Genomic DNA, 20,004 nt, shown 5'->3' on the forward strand with positions numbered 1-20,004 from the left:
TCTCTCACATCACCAAACAATTCTGGGACACCAGCAGGATGCCAGAGAATTTTGCTCAATTCCGACACTATCTACCTGGAGATATATTAGGTTTCACAGGTTAAGGGCACAATCTTACCAGACTGCCGGCCTCTCAACTTCAGATGTACTCGCAAGTATAGGTTGTCACCTGTGCTTCTGACCAACTAGCTGTGAATCAGAGGTTTCCACAATCCCCATCTTTGGCTTGATTAGTTTCCTAGAGCTGCTCACAGAACTCAGGGAAACATTACACTTACTGGTTTACTCATTTTTTTGTTTTTGTTTTTGTTTTATATATAGAAACATACAACTCAGGAACAGCCACATGGAGGAGAAGCATAGGGTATGGGGAAAGGGTGCAGAGCTTCCATGTCCTCTCCAGGAGCACCACTTTCCCAGCCCCTCCATGTGTTCATCATCCCAGAAGCTCTCCAAACCCTGTCCTTTTGGTATTGTATGAGACTTCATTATTTAGGCTGGACTGATTAAATCATTGGCCATTGGCAATTCATTCAGTTTCCAAACCCTCTCCTCTTCTTGGAGGTGGGGTGAGGGTATGTGACTGAAAGTTCCAACCCTCTAATAACAAGGTTGGTTCCTCTGGTGACCAGACTCCATTGTTAAGTGATCTAGGGGTATTCCAGAAGTCACTTCATTGACTTGACAAAAGACATCATTATTGTACTCAATGCTTAGGAAATTTCAAAGTAGCTCAGTGCCAGAAATGGAGATGAAGACCAAATATATATTTCTTATTATAAATCACTATATCATTGAGGGCGTCTTATCTTACTGCTACTTCCCTCAAAGCAATGAAAAAACCTGATAAATATTTTTTTTCTGATTCTATCATTGACTCAAATGAAGGCAAAGAGGACTTCTTGTTAGGAGATAAACTCCTGAGGGAATTGGACTGGGGTAGGTGTGTGTGTGTGTGTGTGTGTGTGTGTGTGTGTGTGTGTGTGTATGTGAGAGGCCTGGCAGCAGCGCTTGTACCTACTGGCGTTCATGTTATTAGAAAGTAATAAGGGCAAAATTGCTTTATTCTGTCTTAATTTCACTCTTTGAAGTCATTTTCCACGAGGAGTTCTCTAGAAAATTATCATTCTATCCTGCATTCAGGTCATATAAATGCTATGTTGCAACGACTTTAACACATCTTTTAGTAAATATATATAATAAAAAAATTAGTCTCTTACTTGTTTTCCCTTTTGGAGAGATGTTTTTACTTTTATACATTTAACAGTATGTTCCTGCTACTTTCCAAACAGCCTAACACCATTCAATTAAGAAACCTTCCCAGCTGGCATAGCCAATAAGTACTTGAATTTTTCTAAATGTTTTTTGGGGCTCTTTCTCTAGCCCCAAGGCCTCCAGTTTTCACAAGATAGCAATTTAAATGTGAGTTTATTTTCATAGACTCAAAGTTAGCAAAAGAAATAGAATGCATTCTTTTTTAATTACACTTTCTAAAAAGAGTGTGTAGAAAAAAAGCAAAGAATATGTTTTGAAATTACTTAGTAATCAGTTAAAAATGCTCATATTTAAATCTATATTTTTAAAGACATTTATAAGGGAAATTCAATTAACTTTGGTTATAAACATTCATTTAAATTAATGAGTTGTTGTTAAAATACAGACTATCATTTCAGTTTCCATCAGAACATAAAAAAGCTTTGCCATTCTACATAAATTTGATGCTGGGAACATCTCTCTCCAACTATTGTCAACATAAGAAACATTCAAACCTGTAGAGAATTTTTATGAGTTTATTTGAGTCGAACCGACGACAATTATTAAAAAGCAAAATTTCAACAGATTGAGAAAATGCTCCAGAGAATAGCAGTTTTGCAGCTTATTTTATACATTAGAATCAAAGGAGGAGATGGAAAGAGGACCACACGAAAATACTGATAGTAGATCAAGGAGGCAGGAAAAAGCAAAATAGAGTCTTTAGGATTGGATAAAAAGTAAAACAAAGAGACTTCTTTTACATTGGTGAGTACAGAATAGTTAATAAGTAACATTTACAGCACATACAGATAGTATTCTGAAACAAGATATCAAGGAGGGGTCTGTGGTCTCTTGTTCTGGTGCATGGCTCGTGCCCTGAAGGGTCCAGAAAAAGGGGATTACTCTCACATTCCAAAGATAAGTTATCTTAGATGCAAAACAAAATAGACAGGCTCACTTAAGGTAAAGATTAACATTTATCAAGAAAGCGATAGGCCCAGGATGTGACTACCTACCATGACGCACTTTAGTTAGAAATTTTTATGTTCAGACCAGCCTATGTGGTTAATTTTGGTCACTGAGTTTATAGGGCCCAACATACTGGCCTTCCTTGAGCTTGTCAGATTTAGTATATGGCCCCTTTTTTGTTCACACTATGAATAAAACATGAATGACATAATCTAAGAATGTTGAAACACGGAGCATCTAGAGATTTTATTGTTTATTAATAAATTACCTTGACAATTTCATTAAATAATAGTTAAATGATTTTCTATAATATTTTATGAAACTCAAAGATTTGAATCATCTAGTGATCAGCAGTAAAGCTACTACAAGGGTGAAGATTTGCTGATGAGTCAATGTTTAGTTTGCTAGGACAACTCTTACATAGAACCATAGACTGGGTCGTTTAAACAACAGAAATTTATTGTCTCACAGTTCTAGAGGCTGAAAGTCCAAGGCCAAGGTGTCAACTGGGTTGATTCTTTCTAAAGGTCATGAAAGAGCTTCTGGTGGCTTACAGGCAAACTTTGGCAACCCTTGGCTTATAGAGGCGTCATCATTCTGATCTTTACATGCCTTCTTCTTCACATAGCGTTTCCCTGTGTGTTCTCTATGTAGAAATTTTCCCCATTTTAAGACATCAGTCATACTGGATTAGGGCCCATTAAAATGACCTCATCTTAAATGAACTATTACATCCACAATGATCTTATTACCAAATAAGATCATATTCTGAGGTAATGGGGATTAGAACTTTAATTATGAATTTTTGAGGACCATAATCTTTATTACAGGTTAATCACTTGCCTTTCATTGTTTCATTTAATCCCTACATCAACCCAATGAGAGGTATTATTATTCCCACTTCAGAGTAGAGAAAACAGAGACTTCATTAGGTTAAGTAAATTATCCAGTCACATAAGTGGCAAGATCCAGGAGTCAAATCCAGGCGTACTTGATTCCAAATCCCATGTCCTTAGAATGACTTTGAAACTTCTAAACAAAATACTACTTTCAAATAAGTTTCATTAATGACATATGTCTGAAAGTAGGACTATTTATTCTCCAAAAAGCATGATTTAAAATGATAGTTATCTTTATGACATTGTTTATGGTGACAGTTTTATGGGTGTATACTATCTTCAGATTCATCAAGATGTATGCATTAAACATGTACAGCTTTTGTGTATGTCAGTCATACCTCAAAAAAAAAGTAATGCAATAGAGAACAGTAAACAAAAATGAGCGATACGTAAAAGAGAGAAAATGACAGGTGTAGAGAAATAACATGTAGCTATTTATAAAGAAATATTGCTATTTATCCCTCAAAGTTTTTTTTGTTTGTTTGTTTGGGTTTTTTACTGGTTTCTCTGCCGCATGGATATAAGCAGTAAATAGAAAATAATATCCAAACTTGGCTTTTCTAAATTGTAACTCAAATGATACTTGCAAAACCAAGATACAGGCTTACAAATGTATTATAAAACCTCACTGTAATCCAGGAAACTCTTTTACTTCATTTTGAAGCAGATAACATATATTTTTGGAATATATTTTCTGACATGGAAAAAATATTTAACATGTCTTATTATAAAACCTTTGCAAGCCATTAATTTCTATTATAAATATATAATATTCATGCCTTGCAAATATGTATAATTTTGATTAATATGAACATATTACATATATGTACATACATAAATTTGATTTGGGGGGAGGTTGCTAGCGACATTTTGATTGTTATTACACTTACTTTCCCTTTACTTTTTTCACATCTTTTAGTTCTTAAAAATCCAAATTGGTAGCCTAATTCTGAAATGTTCTCTTAAACTCATAGCTATGAATATTAAACTGACATGCTTCCCTGGGCCTATCCTAAAATTTACTGAAAACAAATCAAATTAACATAACTACCTGCTCCAAGAAATTCTTGCTCTTGAGAGAGAAGATTGAACCACCCAAAATAGCTTGCTACAGAGACTGATGACTGCTGTTCAAGATTCACTTCAAGATCTTTCCTTTACTGTCCCCACCAGTCTAAAGGTTTAATGTCACAATTTCTCTCTAATTCGACGAGTTTCAAGTCCTTGACAAATCATCTTAAAAATCACATATTCCAGACCTTAAAACAATATAACTATCTTCCGACTTCTCTTTTTGAGACACTACTAAACCTACGTCGAGGTGATGTTCTATTTAACATTTTTTAACAGAATTATCTGAATCATGTTCTGTAGAATTGATAGTCAGCAGTTCAAAAGAGAGCATCTGAAAATATGTAAACTATTTATAATAATGGTGGTTATGGTAGAAATAGCCATAGCAGAAGCAGCTGCAGAAGCAGAATTCATATTGGAATAACAAGCACTTCACATGCTCCCCTATCCCATCAGGATTACAAGATTCATACAAGCCACACGATTTTTCAAATATTTTTATATATGTATATATATATTGATTTGTTGTGTTTTCATATTCTCAAAATATAATGCATCTGATAATTTGAAAGTTGTATTATCTTCTGGATTCTCAGAAGGCTGTTACGATTTAAATAATGATAAAAATATATGCGGGTTCTTAAGGACATAGTACTCTTATTTTCTGTGCTTTAAGATTCTTATTTTAAAAAATGTTATGAAGTAAGTAAAATTATGCCCATTTTAAAAAACACAAAACCCAAGACTCAGAGAAATTAAAGTTCATTCAGGTACTATGTGAATTAAATCCTTTACATTCGGAAGCCCATTTTCATTGTTCCATGCCAGACTATTCCTTTAGTACAATAGTGAAGCAGCAATTTAATGCCTGGAATGACATGTTATTTAATATATTGTAGCACTTTTTATAAAATAAAATAGAACATTATCACATTTGTATATTTCAATATATCTTAAAATGAGTGTAGCGTTTTCAACATATTTTTATTAGCACTTATTTCATGGTGAAATCATCTGTTTATATGTTTGTTCCCTCAAGCTCTTTGTGAATAGAGATTGCATACCAATCATTTTTATATCTCTTTCACTGAACTATGTCTGGAAAATAGGGATATAATAGGGAGACATATATGTTAGTTGAATGAATAAATGATCAGGGGTTCTGAAAAATTGAGTGCTTAATTACATATATTATTTATTTTTTAAAAAATAACTGAACATTTTGAAAATAAAATAAAATTATTTCTAATTAATTTTTCATACTGGTTTTTCTTACAGTGAGTTCCTGTATTTCACTCCCTTTTATCCTGTAATGGTCTTCGTTATGCATGTTTTACTTGAAAAGAAAGTAAGCCCAAGTAGGGGATCAGTAAAAAAATAGGTTACTCACTGCAATAGAAGGGATATCATAACTCCCAGTTCTGTTTTCTGCTGAAACCTTCAGGGCAGAGAACAGCTACTGCAGTTAATTTGCAAACTGAGCATAATGAAACATTCATGATAGGTCTCAAATTATTCTTTTTGTGAAGCAAATACATCAACTCTTGTACGCTTCATATGAAAATTACAGCCCAGTTCAGGACAGAGTCTACATTAAACAACCTGAACCTCTAGAGTAATGAGAAATGTCATGTGTTCCTGTTGGAAAGGAGCCAGATACTAGAAGCAACACTTCGCAATTATTTTAATAACCAAAAGTGGCCTAAATCTCTGTTCTACAATTTGCCCACAAATAGCAAGTCCAGAGAGTTTTATTGAGTCTAACCTCAGCAAACCAGTCCCATTGTTAAACTCCTTCAACCTCTCATTCCCTTTGCTTCCTTCCCTGCTTGAGAGCACCACACTCAGCCTCGGGTTGCCCCTGAGGGCCTGTAAAACACTTTCTTGCCTAGTGGACCATGATTATTCACACTAGCATTTTTGTATCTCTTGAGTTCCATAAGGAGACCAGAACCTTTCTCAACCTTTCACTAATACTTATAAATTTGACTTACCAGGCTCTGCTTGTTGAATCCTTAAGCAAATGGGTGGTCTTGCTGACGTGTCGAGAACCAGCTTCTTCTGGGAGTAAACTAAGAAAGGGTTTTAATTTCTTCAGGTCACCAGTTATAATTGGTGCAGTAATGGTGCCCATGTGAAAGATTTAAAACAACTGATAAAATGCTTAAGTGGCAAGTTAGTATTCTAAAAGAATGCATAAAACCTCTTTGAATTTCTTAATTCATTCTCTAAAAATTTTATACCTCTCTTCTCTCTCACAATAATCCCGTAAGAATCAGGAGGCAGATTATTATTTCATAGACAGGAACATTGAAGCCCTATTCTCAGTCGTAATCTTACATGAAGTGTGTCTTGATTTATTTTTTTTTTAAATTTTTGTGATTATAAAATTATTGCATGGTCATTATAAAGCATTAGAAAAACAATGAAAGAAAGAATAAAATAGAATCCTCCTTAATAAGCCCAATAAGAGAAGATATACAGTAAATATTTTCATGGCTTTATATATTTATACATTTAATTATGAACTTGGAGTTGTATATTTTATTCACTCAATAATGTACCAGGAGTAATTTCTGAAATTCAAACTCGATTTTGAGAACTTAATATTCAAGAGATGCAAAGTACATTTACTTAATTCAAGCATAATTCAAGTAGTATAATTCAAGCAATCTACTTTTAACTAACTCGTTGAAGCAAAATCTTTGTAAAGAACTCTTTGTGATTAACTATGACTATTTCTTCCTAGTATTAATAGTGATTTGAAAGGCATGCACATGTAATATCAAGAGTCTTAACATTAATTGTCAGATTATCTTTATGAAAATTAAAAAAAAACACTCCTTTACATCTCTATAAAAATGCTTGTCACTTAAAATGTCACAAACTCTGGATGTCTTCATTGTTTTAATCCTTGCCAATTTGATAGGTAAATAACAATAAATTATTTAGATTTGTATATCCTTAATGGTCTTCGATATCGAACACCTTTTTTTAAATATCTATTGTCATAATTATTTTTGTGCATCGTTTGTTCATGTCCTTTGGTCATTTTTTTCTTTGGAGCATTTGTATTTTAATTTATAAGCTCATCAAAGTTCTGAAACACGCATTGTAATTTTTTTTCCAATTAACTGTGTACTTTTAAGATCATTTCAGTTGTGTTTTTCTTGTTAAACTCATCAGCATTTATTTCATTTTTTTAAATTTTTTTTCCTCTCGGAAATTTTATTGGTCCTGGGGAAGGGATGGCTGGCAGGTGGCCCCTGCCTGCCTCCTGCTGAGAGTGCCACAAGCTCTCACCGTTTCCCGTTGCCATTGATGGGCAGGTTCACGTGCTCGGAGGTGGCCAGGAAGGCCTTGAGCTTGGTCCGGGCGCGGAGGCAAGCCACGTGAGCTGAGAGCAAGGGGAAGGAGTCCAGGCAGCCAGGGGCCAGGACCTGGTGATTCAGAAGCAAGTCCAGCAGGTTGTAGACAGCGAAAGAGATCTGGTTGCCGACAATGAAGGCCTGGCCCACCTGGTTTGGGACAGCAGGGCCTCAAAAGACTTCAGGTGCCCTGGTAGCTCCTTCACATAGCTCTCCTTGCCAGTCTCGTTGTTGATGTAGATGAGGGTGAAGTATTTGCAGCGGTGGTCCTCCGCGCTGTCACTCACCACTTCCACCAGGGCCGCCTCCCGCTGGTCCACCCCATACAGCCGGAGGGAGCAGCCCAGGTGGCGCAGGAGGGCATTGGACTGGTACAGGACGAGGTCTCCATCCTGGAATTTAGGGAGCTGCGGGTACAGACAGGAGGCCTTGAGAGAGCCCTGCAGCCAGGTCTCCATGGACACCATGTCCTCCTTCCAGATCTGGCCCTGGTCAGCCAGCAGCATGCACATAGTCTCGCAGCGCCCTCGAACAGGGAAGTAGACGATGGTGTAGGGGGCATGGTTGTGGTGTAGACAAAGACGGCGGCGGCAGAAGAGCGCCGGCATTTATTTTTATTCCTTTCTTTTTGTTTTTATGTTTAGAGGGAAAACTTTTCTAATTCCAAGGTCAAATAAATGTTTACTTAGATTTTTTTCAGCACTTTTATTGTTTTGCTTTTACATTTAACTTTCAAAGCCATCTGGGCATATATTGGCTAATTGGACAATATAATAATATTTGTCCAGAACTATTTATTGGTTGATTCATTATATGCACACTCATTTAAAATGCCACATTTATACGAAATGGCCTATACTTGTCTGGATTTTCTCCTTAACTTTATGCTGTGTTCCAAGTTAATTCTTACATCATAAACATCATAAACATCAATTTAAAATATCATGTAGGATATTTGTCTTCATTCTGTATACTCAATATTTTATCTGTTTTTCTATTCTACTGTTGTTCCATGTGATTTTAGAAACATATTTTGCTATTAAAAATAATTCATTGGAATTTCAGTGGTATTAAACATATTCACTATTTTGGTGGAATTAATAACCATGTGTTTTCACCTTTGAAATCTAGAAAGACAAATTAATCTCTAATTATTTAAATCTGATATTTCTTAACTTCGTAGTAGATTTTTAAAATCTGTTTTATAATTCATTAATGTTCTTTATTTAGATCATTTTTAAGTATAAGTTAAGTAAGTTCATCCTGTCTGTGATTTTAATAATATTTAATTTTAAAGATGTTTGAATTAATATTTCAAGACTCGACCTTTCCACTGAATTGTTGATCCATATTCATTAGTTTATCTAACATTATTACTTTGATATCAAATATTCATCTAAATTTAAACCAAGACAAAAAATGATTTCCTCATTTTTTGCACAAATAATGTCATCACCTTAGGAGGTCGTCCTTGACCAATGTAGATAAACACTTCTCTAACTATATACGACCTACTGCTATTATTTTTTACCAATATTATTCTGCTTTGATTTTAAGTAATATATATTATCTAAAATTAGATTGCATATTATATGTGAATTGTATTCCCTAAACACACTTTTGAATATACACTACTTTAGTATAGCAACTTTATCCTTCATATTTGTTTCTGTAGTTCTAATAACAGAGATTCAAACACAGTTGCTACTAAATTATATTATTAAAAGAAAAAATGCGTATTTATATCTGTCATTATTTGCATAGTATCTCCTTACATTTTTTAAACAAAGAATGATTTTTTTGTATATTTATTTTTAAAATTTTTGCCTTTACTTTCTTATGAGTAACAAACAATCTTCTCATTGTTTGTTAGTTTTTCTAACTATGCTATTATAACATTGATCAATACTTATAATTTTAATTTCTAACCTTTTTTTTTTTAACTTTTTTTAATCTGGCTGGAACTTCTAGAATTTTCTTAAAGAGCAATGATGGTAGTGGAGATCCTGATCTTGTTCCAGACCTTGAGAAAATGTCTTTCTAGTTTACTGCTTAAGTTTCATGTTTGGTTTATTTTGAAATAGTCTTCTTCACTTAATAAATGCTTTTGGTAACTCATTTATTTAAAATTTTAATCAGAATATCGTTTATTTTTCTCTTAAAAAGTTTTATTGGAAACTGTCTAGATAATCATAGTTTCCCTTATTTGACTACTCTTGAGATAGTTTGTGTTAATATATAGCTTAATTTCAAACTATTCTAAAACATATGAGATAAATTCTACTTTATCACACAAATCATGTGCACTTTCTTGCCATACTTTGTTATCAGAATTGCACTAGTTTTAAACAATAAATTGAAAATATTTTCTTCTTTTTGTAGTTTGGAATAGTTTATATAATAGGAATTTTGTTTTTCAGTAGTATAAAATTTATTATCCCTAAAAGAATGCTCAGCACAGGAAATTTTTCAGGTAATACGTTGATGCATATTTCAGTTTATGTCCTCGCCATTGATCTATTCAAGTGTTCTAAATCTTCTTAAATTATTATTATTATGTTAATTTTATTTTATTATTAGTTTTGATTATACAGTACATTGGTTAGACATTTATTTAGTTTATAAACGATTCCCCTGATTGCTCTCTCTCACCTCTGGCTCTACACCTAGCCATAACACTAATGCTAACTGCATTCCCTATGCTGCACTCCCCATCCCTGTGACCATCTATCAACTACGAATTTGTACTTCTTTAACCCTTCACCCCTTTCTCCCAGCCCCTCCACTCCCCTCTGGCCGTCACCAGATTGTCCTCTATATTTGTGAGTCTGTTTTTGATTAGCTTATTTTTTTTTGTTCCTTAGATTCCACATATAAGTGAAATCATATGGTATTTATCTGTCTCTGTCTGACTTCTTTCACTCAGCATAATAACCTCTAGGTCCATCCATGTCATTGCAAATTGTAGGATTTCATTTTTTTAATGGCTAATATTTCATTGTATATATGAACCATAACTTCTATATCTAATCATCTGTTGATGGGCATTTAGGTTGCTTCTATATCTTGGCTATTGTAAATTATGTTGCATTAACCTAGAGGTGCATAGATATTTACGAATTATTGTTTTGGTTTCTTGTGGATAAATACCAGGAGTGCAATTGCTGGGTCAAAAGGTGTATCCATTTTTAATATTTTGAGAAACCTCCAGACTATTTTCCACAGTGGCTATACCAATTTGCAATCCCATCAATAGCGTATGAGGGTTCCCTTTTCTCCATGTCCTTGCTAACACTTGTTCTTTGATTTATTCATGATAGCCGTTCTTACAGGTGTGAGGTGATATCTCATTGTGGTTTTAATTTGCATTTCTCTGATGATTAGTGGCATCTTTTCATATGTCTATTGTTCATTAGTATTTCCTCTTTGGAAAAATATCTGTTCAGATCTTCTGCCCATTTTTTAATTGGATTGTTTGTGAGGTTTTTTTTCTTGTAATTGAGTTGAATGAGTTCTTTATATTTTTTGGATATTAACCTCTTATCAGATGTATCATAAGCAAATATTTTCTCTCATTCAGTGGGGGAAGATATTCAGTTGTCTTTTCATTTTGTTGATAGTTCCATTTGCTGTGCAAAACTTTTTAGTCTGTTATAGTCCCATGTGTTTATTTTTTCTTTTGTTTCTGATGCCTGAGGAAATATGTCAAAAAATAAATTATTAGTAGCAGTATCAGAGAGATTACTGCCTATGATTTCTTCTAGAAGTTTTATGGTTTCAGGTTTTACATTTCAGAATCTTTAATCCATTTTGAGTCTATTCTTGTATACGGTATAAGAAGGTGATCTAGTTTCTATTTTTTGCATGTATCTGTCAATTATTCCCAGCATCATTTATTGAAGAGATTGTCTTTACCCCATTGTAATTTCTTGCCTCCTTTGTCATATATTAAGTGAGCGTATAGGTGTAGAATTATTTCTGGGATTCCTATTCTGTTCCATTGATCAATGTATCTGTTTTTATGCTAGGACCATGTTGTTTTGATTGCTGTAGCCTTGTAGTATAGTTTGATATCAGGTAGTGTGATACACCCAACTTTATTCTTTCTTAAGATCGCCGTAGCTATTCAGGGTCTTTTATAATTCCATATAAATTTTAGGACTATTTGTTCTAGCTCTCTGAAAAATGTCATTGTATTTTAATAGGGATTGTATTGAATCTATAGATTACTTTGGGTGGTATGGCCATTTTAATGATGTTGATTCTTGAATTATTTTTAACAATTTATATTACCCATAAATTCATCTATTTTATTAACATTTTAAAGTAGTTTTAATATGCAAATTATTCTGTCAAAATTTAAAGTAATGGCTCTAGTTGATTTTTTTCTTGTATTTAATGTTGAGTGGTTGTGCTTTTCTTTCTTTTCTAGATTAAATGCATTATTTTATTAATTTTCCATAAGCAATCAATTTTTATTTTTTCTAATTTTTACTCTTTTCTAATTTCTTGTTTTTGTTTGTTTATTTTATATGTATATATGCAAACATGTATTTTTGAATATGTTATATAGTAAGGTTATGAAGAGCACTGGAGTGAGTCTGAATTTAAAATGTTGCACCATCACTTGTTAGTTATGTGACCTGTGTAGTTCACTGGTTTGTATCACAGTTTCCTCATATACAAAATAGAATAATAATATCGCTTATTTTATAAGATTATTATGAGACATGCATGAGACAAGACATGTGAGGAAATTTCAATTATATCTTCATAATAAATGGTCAAAAATTTGCCATCATGTTTATCTATCTCCTGGTTTTTAGAAGTTATTTTTCCGAGTTTCATATATAAAACACTTATTGCATTTATCTTTCTTCACATCTACTTTTTCTTAGTTTAGGACTCTATTATCACTTCTTTGTTAGGGTTATCATCTCTGATCCCCAACCACTTAATCTCAGGTAGAATTAAGCACTCATATCCCTGCATCCCTATTAAACTTTATGCTTGTATTTTGCAGCTATGTGCAAGAGTTTATTCTCTTTTTTATAATAAGAGTTTACTCTTTTTAACTCTTTAATAACTAGAAATAAAATGTTTTGGAGCAAGAGTTTTATTTTATTCAATTTTATGGCTGTAGAATGAAACATAATTATTCATTATAGTAATACTCTGAATATAACATCAGTTAAAGAACCAATGATTTGCTCTACTTAGAGTAAGAGAGTAATACATCATATTGATATATAGGAAAAGTATAATTATTTCATAAGAAATTTACTATTTAATTAAAAAAATTAAGGTTATCTTAAGTTGAAATTTGGTGTAATTACCTAGTCAGTAAATAAATAGATATCTTGAGAGTAAAGCCTTCATTTGAAAATGTATTAAAAAGTAGTTATATTCTATATCATGTTTTTTATCCATATTAGAGAAAATGGCTATAAATTTAGAGGAATACTTTATGATAGTCCCTCAGTATCTCTCAGAATGATGTTCTAATTATTCCCAGACCATATTGATTCTTTGTGTTTTGCCAAAAATTCATACGGTGTCAAAACTTTTCATTTTTTTCTCCAAATAATAAATTGAAGTCTTAATATTTGTTGATGTGTCTTTGAATAGCTGTTTATAATTTATTTTATTAATAGTAACATTGTCTTGAATGTTCAGTATCTATGTTTTGATTTAGTTGAGCCTATAATATAGAAGTTAAATAATAGATCTTAAATAACATTTTCAACCATTTATTTTTATGATTTTTTGACTAAGCTTCAACTGAAATGCAAGTCAATAAAATCAGCTGTAATATAGTAAATAAATAAATGCAGTGGTTAGAGATTAAACTATTTATGGATCATTAATACTAGCTCACCAAGTTATGATGAAATATTGATTCCTTACTTTCATAGCAGATAGAAACTGGAATATGTATTGTCTAGCTCTTAAAAATACTTTCACTTTATGTATTTTTAAGACTGTATCGATCATAAAGTTATAAACTCTAACTAGTTTAAGATACTTTTTCTACAGATATATAGAATAACTCATTTGTATCCCAAAACATTAAGTTAAACCATAAAATACTCATATAGCCTATTAAGATTTTGAAACATTTATATAACAAAATAACCTATAATTATAAAATGCTACTTATTAAAACAGAAACATGATGGCTCATATGTTCATAATATATGAAACATTCAATGGCATGTAACAATAAAGTCAAGAATTAGGAGATATCTGGAGTTTTAAATTTGGTCTCTTCTTCATCAGATTTACCTATTCTCTAATAAAAAGTGAAATTCATTCACAGATCTCTCCCTAGAACACAGTAGGTGAACTCTCTCTAATAATGTTCGGAATCCACATATCTACTACATATACAATTCTTATGTGTTAGTATGATAGATAATATGCTACATCTGGTATATCTTTTTCCATCTATTAAAACAATATGAATCTCATGGACTTCAAATTTTTCTTGCATATTTTAGTTTTTTGAAGCAGGCTATTTACCAGAATTCTCTCTTGGGAAACCTTCTTTCTAAGCACTTTATGAACCTCATACTCCCCTTCCTTTGAACTTTGGGTTCCACTGACTGTTCATATAACATATTATAGATTTTTAAAATATATTAAAATTTAAAGTAATAAACAAAATGAAACATATTCCTACCACCAAGATAATCTCCTGTCTTGAACAAGTTTCTTAGTTGCAAATGACAGAATTAACTTTTATTACTTTAAACCAAATAGTAGTACTTTAAAGGATTTTAGATAGCTCCCTGAGTCAGTGGGAGGACTTGAGTAACAAATCGGAGACTCTGCTTCTAGTAGAAGTATTTGGAACTAGTCTGCTGAACTGTCCTTATGTGGAAACAAATTACTATGGCTGCAAACATCACAGGGCACTAATGACAGAATTCTTTGCCATTTCTGTATCAGGGATTTAATCTTGTAACTACCGTTGCCCTCTCCCCTGACCTCTTAGAGGCAGGTATTCCTGAGGCCACTCTCAGTAGTAAAGTGGAAACTCTATTCAGAGCATTGTCCATCATTCTGTTCCTTCTAGTAAGGACACAGAAAGCTATCTCATACTTTTTAATAGTTGAATCCATCAAATGAGTGTAACATAGTTAAATTAGACCCCTCGCTTTTCCCAACTTTATTCGATTTTTCTTTTTGCTGTTGAAAACTCTTAAAATAAACATTGCTGAACATTTTAGCATTTAGGTATGTTTTCGTGTAAATTCCCAGCAGTGTAATTGATAGGTCAGTGGGAATATATATATATGTATACATATTAAATTTTTAGGTATGTTACTAAATGCATACCAAAGAGTTACATCAATTAATATATATACAAAATTTATTATTATGGATGTTTCTTTTCATACTTGCAAACATTAATGCTATTATGGCATACAAAATGCTATTTATTTTAAGAACTGCTAATTTCTGATTTTTATATTAGAGTTTTTAATGCTCTTGGTCTACATTTGTTTAATTAAAGGAAATAAACTGTAGGTTCATCATATTTTCAGTTGTTTCAGTTAAAGAAATGATCTATACTTTAATTTATATTAAAATGAGGTAGAGTTCTTATTTTTATTTTTTTCTCCCAAAAACATAGTCAATTATCCCAGTCCCATTTATTGATCACCAAATAATCTGTGATCCCCAATAAATCTGAAATGGCTCATTTAAAATGCATTTATCCGAATGCTATTTTAAACTATCTGTATATTTGTTTTCTAGGATCGATCTATTAATTGTTTTATGAGAAACTTTATTTATCATCATTATCTATTTCCTATTATCTGCCTTGGCTTTTTCCCTCTACATTTACTGATTGTCTCAAGCCATTCCTCTATTTTTATTTTTAAACATGTACTTCTTTTTAATGCATTAATTATTTATGTAATATGTTATTTTTCTTCCTTAGTTCCTAGCATTATAATCTTCCCTATCTCTGGTTTTCTATCACTATGCAATTGATACCTTTTTCTACTGAATTTATATCCTCCTATATTTCATCTAAACTGAAAAGCACTCAAGGGAATAATTTTTTCCCCTTGTCTTGGTTTCCCTCCCCCCCAGATGGATTTTTCCTTTTTATTTGACTATATTCTTTCTTTTTTTTATTTATTATAATAGTTTTGGCTACCTGCTATTTCATTCTATCTTTTTCATGTTTAATGTAGAGAGATGTTTTATTTTGTATGAATATAGTATAAATAAAATTTTATCACTTAATTTCCATCATTTCAATTTAATCTGAGAATTGCTTTTCTTTTCTTATATTCAGATATACGTATATTAATATATATCATGTTTTTCGCGCCAGAAGATCCTTCTTGGAGTGTGTGTGTGTGTGTGTGTGTGTGTGTGTGTGTGTATTCGAGGGTGAGGTTCAAATAGCCTTTACTCTAGGGCTAGGTTAGCTCCAAAGCTAAGACATGATGCCTCCTTTTCCTTCATCTCCATTTGATGCCCGAGGTCCTCATCAAGGTGTCTTTATCTCAGCAGATTAAAAAAAAAAATTGAATGATTCCCAGTCTTATGTAAGTTTTTACAGTGGTTTAAGTTTAGCTTCCTGTCAATTGTACTTTCTCTTCCTGTAATCTCTTTTCAAACTTCACAGAGTTTTATTCTATGCCTGTACATGTTGGTATTCTGATATTCAAACAAAGATTTGAGAAGATGCTTATGCAAGAGAACTGGAGCTCTTTCTCTTTTGTTTGTTTCTTGTTTTTTTTTTTTTTTTCCTGGTAAATAGGCCTCATACTTTTTAGCCACCTTGGATTCCAAAGCACTGATCACTGCCTCCTTAATTTAGCAAAACTGCTGAACGCTTATCAAATTGACCCTTCTGTACTAACATCTGGAAGTAGCTTTCTGGCCAAAAAGCTTAGCTGATAAGTGAGATCACCTTGCTTGCTTTCCTTCTGTTTGGGATAATATCCTGCCCTGCTCATTGGCCAATGTCTAAACATTCTTGTTTAATACATTTTGTCAAATTAACTACTTTTTTGTTTGTGTTTTTATCTATTTGTATTTATTTTTTTCCTAATGGGACAGCAACTTTTGTAGTTGTTGGTTCTTTATGGGCAACTCCTAATTCCTAGATTTAAATCTGGACTTGCCACTAAGCAGATGTATGACCTGGGACAAATTATTTGACTTCTTGCCTCTGTTTCTTCATGCATAAAAGGAGACAAATAATAATACTTACTTGTCAGGATTGTTGTGAGGATTAAATAAGTTAATGTTTGAAATTTGTTTGGAAAAATGTCTGGCATATTTCAAGCTTTAAGGAAGGCAATAACTGAAGCTTCAATTGTGAGAAAATGCAGACGCCATCAATACCAACACTGAGCAAAGAGGCTAGTGTGAAAAATGCTACAGTGAAAAATCCAACATTAAAGTACAGCATGCTACTAGTGATCATTATAGAAAAGGCTTCCCTGAAGAGTTGGTATTTGAGGTGCAGTCTCTTACAAATTGATATTTGAGGTGAAATTTGATATAACAAATTACCCTGATTCTCTCATTCTTTGAAACAGGATGTTACAAACCATTATGTTTATTGCTTATTTTTGTTAAAGTTTTATATGGGATTTCAGTGGATTATCCCCTGTGGTTTGAAAATTAGATGCAGTTTGCTAAAGTATAAAATGTTTTTCTTGAAATGTATATTTCCTCAAGACATTTGGATTAGATGAGAGCAAAATATCTACATTCAAATATTATTTAATGTGTTTCCTTTTTTTTTTCTGAAAGTCAACCTGAAAGCTAAATTTTGTACTTTCAATCTTATGGATATTTGATTTACTATAGGTGGATTTAAAAATCTCTAGTAAGGACAATTTAATATTTTTCTTCCAAACTGCAGGATACTTTTATACTTCAGTGGTTTTCAACATGATCACTCTGTTGATCTTTATAAAAGCCTATATGCACTTCCTTGGGCTTTGCAAAATGTAGGTAATTGTTGGTGCTTGTTGCTGACAATGTAAAAATTGAGTCGGTGATGACGCATGGCAAATTTATTCATTGTCTCCACTTCCTAGAAGTTTGATCAAAGAGGTAAAAGATCAGTTTAAGAAATGAATTAAGAAAATATGGGAAAGCATATTACTGTTCATTTTGAAGCTAGTAAACAATAGGTAAAAATCCTTTGGACTTACTAGAAGAGTGAATAAAGAGAAGAATTTATGAATTTCTTCAAAAAAGTTTTATGTAACTTTTAGAATAACTTCCATTTTGCTATTACATTCTTAGTAAATGTTTATTGTGTTCTCCAATAAGTGTTACCCAGAAATTTTTTTAAAAATGCTTATGGAAGCATGAAGAGAATAAAAACTTTACTCTGCCTTCTTAAAGAAATATTTTCTCTGCAGAATGATAGGCTTTTCTCTCTATCAAAATCTTCATAGCCCATCAGATGTCTAAAAATCAACTTTACTATTGATCAGAGGGCTTCATTAATTCTACACTGAAATAGATATGACTTTATTTTTTCTGTAAATGAATTAATTAGAGTACAACTACTTTAATTCTATATAACTTTATATGGTTGCTATCTAATAAAGGGAGTGACATGATCTTTCTTTCTTCCTCATAAGAAACCACTAACTTGAGGTTGTTTGTTCATCTTCTCCATACATATTCTTATTTTTTAAATTTGTATGTTTGTATCCATAAACAAAGTAAAAATTTTTACTACATGTGGCAATACTCAATTTGATTTTTTTGTCGTTCAACTTCATTTTTAAAGCTTAGCTGCACTCAATTCACAATTTACCTATTCTCCTGTTATGTATATTTAGACACTTTTAATTTTTACAATGTTACAATAAATGTTCTTTTGGAAATATTTAGAGTTCCTCTAAGAAATTAATCAAAATACAATTTCGGAGAACTACTGAGTTATAAATTATAGAAATCTTCACTTTACTGAAAATGACCAACTTTCTTTCCAAAGGTTTGTATCAATTTATACTCCTATGAACAGTTAGAAATGTTCTGTCTCTCTATAGTCTTGCCGTCCCTTTTTATTAATGATATTTGCCAACTGTTGGGAATAAAGTAAAACGTCATTTCAGATTTATGCTTGAGTAGATTTTCTATCTGGATACCATGTCTTGCTATTTGTAAAAGTTGCAAAAATCTTTTGAGGAATAGCCTTGCTTTAACTTTAGTATAGTATCTTTTGTTAATAATAAAAATATTAACTTTTAAATTTTGCTCATAATTTTTAGTTTTTGGATCTTTTTAAAAGTATCCATTTCTACGCAAGATTACAAAGATATTAGCCCATGTTTTCCTCGAAAATTTTTGTAAAGTCACATATCACATTCGGATCTTCAATCCACCTGGAATTGGTTTGACTTTTAGTGTACAATAAGAATCTAATTTTACTTCATTTTTCTCTGCTTAACTAAATAGGCCAAAGCAAATGCCTTCTCAATTTTCAATGCCATCTCTATTGTGTCATGTTTCTATAAATGTCATTTCTGTTATGTTGGTCATTTTCTTATCCTTGTGCAATATGATTTTAAGATCATATTGAATCAAAATCAATAAGTTTAAGATCAACTTGGTGTGTGTGAATGTGCATGTGGGTGTATAATTTTATATTACACCTTCGAGACTGACATATTTACAATCTTAGTCCTTACATTCTTTAGTGTGGTACAGCTGCCTTATTCAGGTCTTATTCATTGTCTTCAATAATGCTTTGGAATATTTCCATAAAGATCTTGTCCATTTGTGGTAAATTTATTCTTAGGCATGCCATATATTTGTTTTTATGATGAATTGGGTGTTTTCTCAATACATAATTCTAATTATATTTTAGTGGTATATAGAAAAGTTACTAATTCCCATAATATGAATATTATATCTATTTGTACATTCTTATGATTCCAAATAGTTTATCTATTTGATTGTTCTGTGTTTTATTATTTTGTATAGAATTATTTGATTATTTGGCTTTTCTATATATAAAATTACTTTTGATTATGTCTATAGAAAATTATATCATCTGCAAAAAAAAGTATTATTTTTCTCTTTCCAATAATTATGCTTCCCCCATATTACATTGGCTAGTACCTCTTGTACAATGTTGAATAAAAGAGATCCTCCTTTTCTGAATTAAATAGGAAAGCTTCTCTAGAAATTTCCTTCGTTTCCTAGTTAGCTAAGTATATTTCCATTTCTTGAAATGATCGCATGCTTTTTTTTTCCTCATTAAATTTTTTAATGTGGAGTATTTCTTTGATAAATGTTTTCTGATGTTGTGTCATTCTTATGTTCCTGAGATATAATCTACTTGACCAAAGTATTTTTAATATATTACTGAATTTTATTTGCCAGCAGTTTAAATGTGATTTTATTATTTTAGCTCTATAATGAGAACTGTAATTTTT

General features: G+C 31.9%; 1 protein-coding gene and 1 pseudogene across 1 annotated transcript; both read right to left on the reverse strand.

Annotated features, from left to right (window-relative positions):
* Positions 1 to 6,330, reverse strand: part of LOC120583785 (UPF0711 protein C18orf21 homolog) — a 159,656-nt pseudogene extending 153,326 nt beyond the window's left edge.
* A 1,165-nt stretch (positions 6,331 to 7,495) lies between these two features.
* On the reverse strand, positions 7,496 to 8,172 carry LOC120583786 (glutathione S-transferase P-like). The gene is given in 2 exon segments (XM_039839224.1): positions 7,496 to 7,722; positions 7,725 to 8,172. Coding segments are annotated over 2 exon segments (675 nt in total).
* Between the last annotated feature and the right edge of the window lie 11,832 nt (positions 8,173 to 20,004).

The sequence above is a fragment of the Pteropus medius genome, unplaced genomic scaffold (genome assembly GCF_902729225.1).
Source record: "Pteropus medius unplaced genomic scaffold, Ma_sr-lr_union100, whole genome shotgun sequence".
Lineage (NCBI taxonomy): Eukaryota > Metazoa > Chordata > Mammalia > Chiroptera > Pteropodidae > Pteropus > Pteropus medius.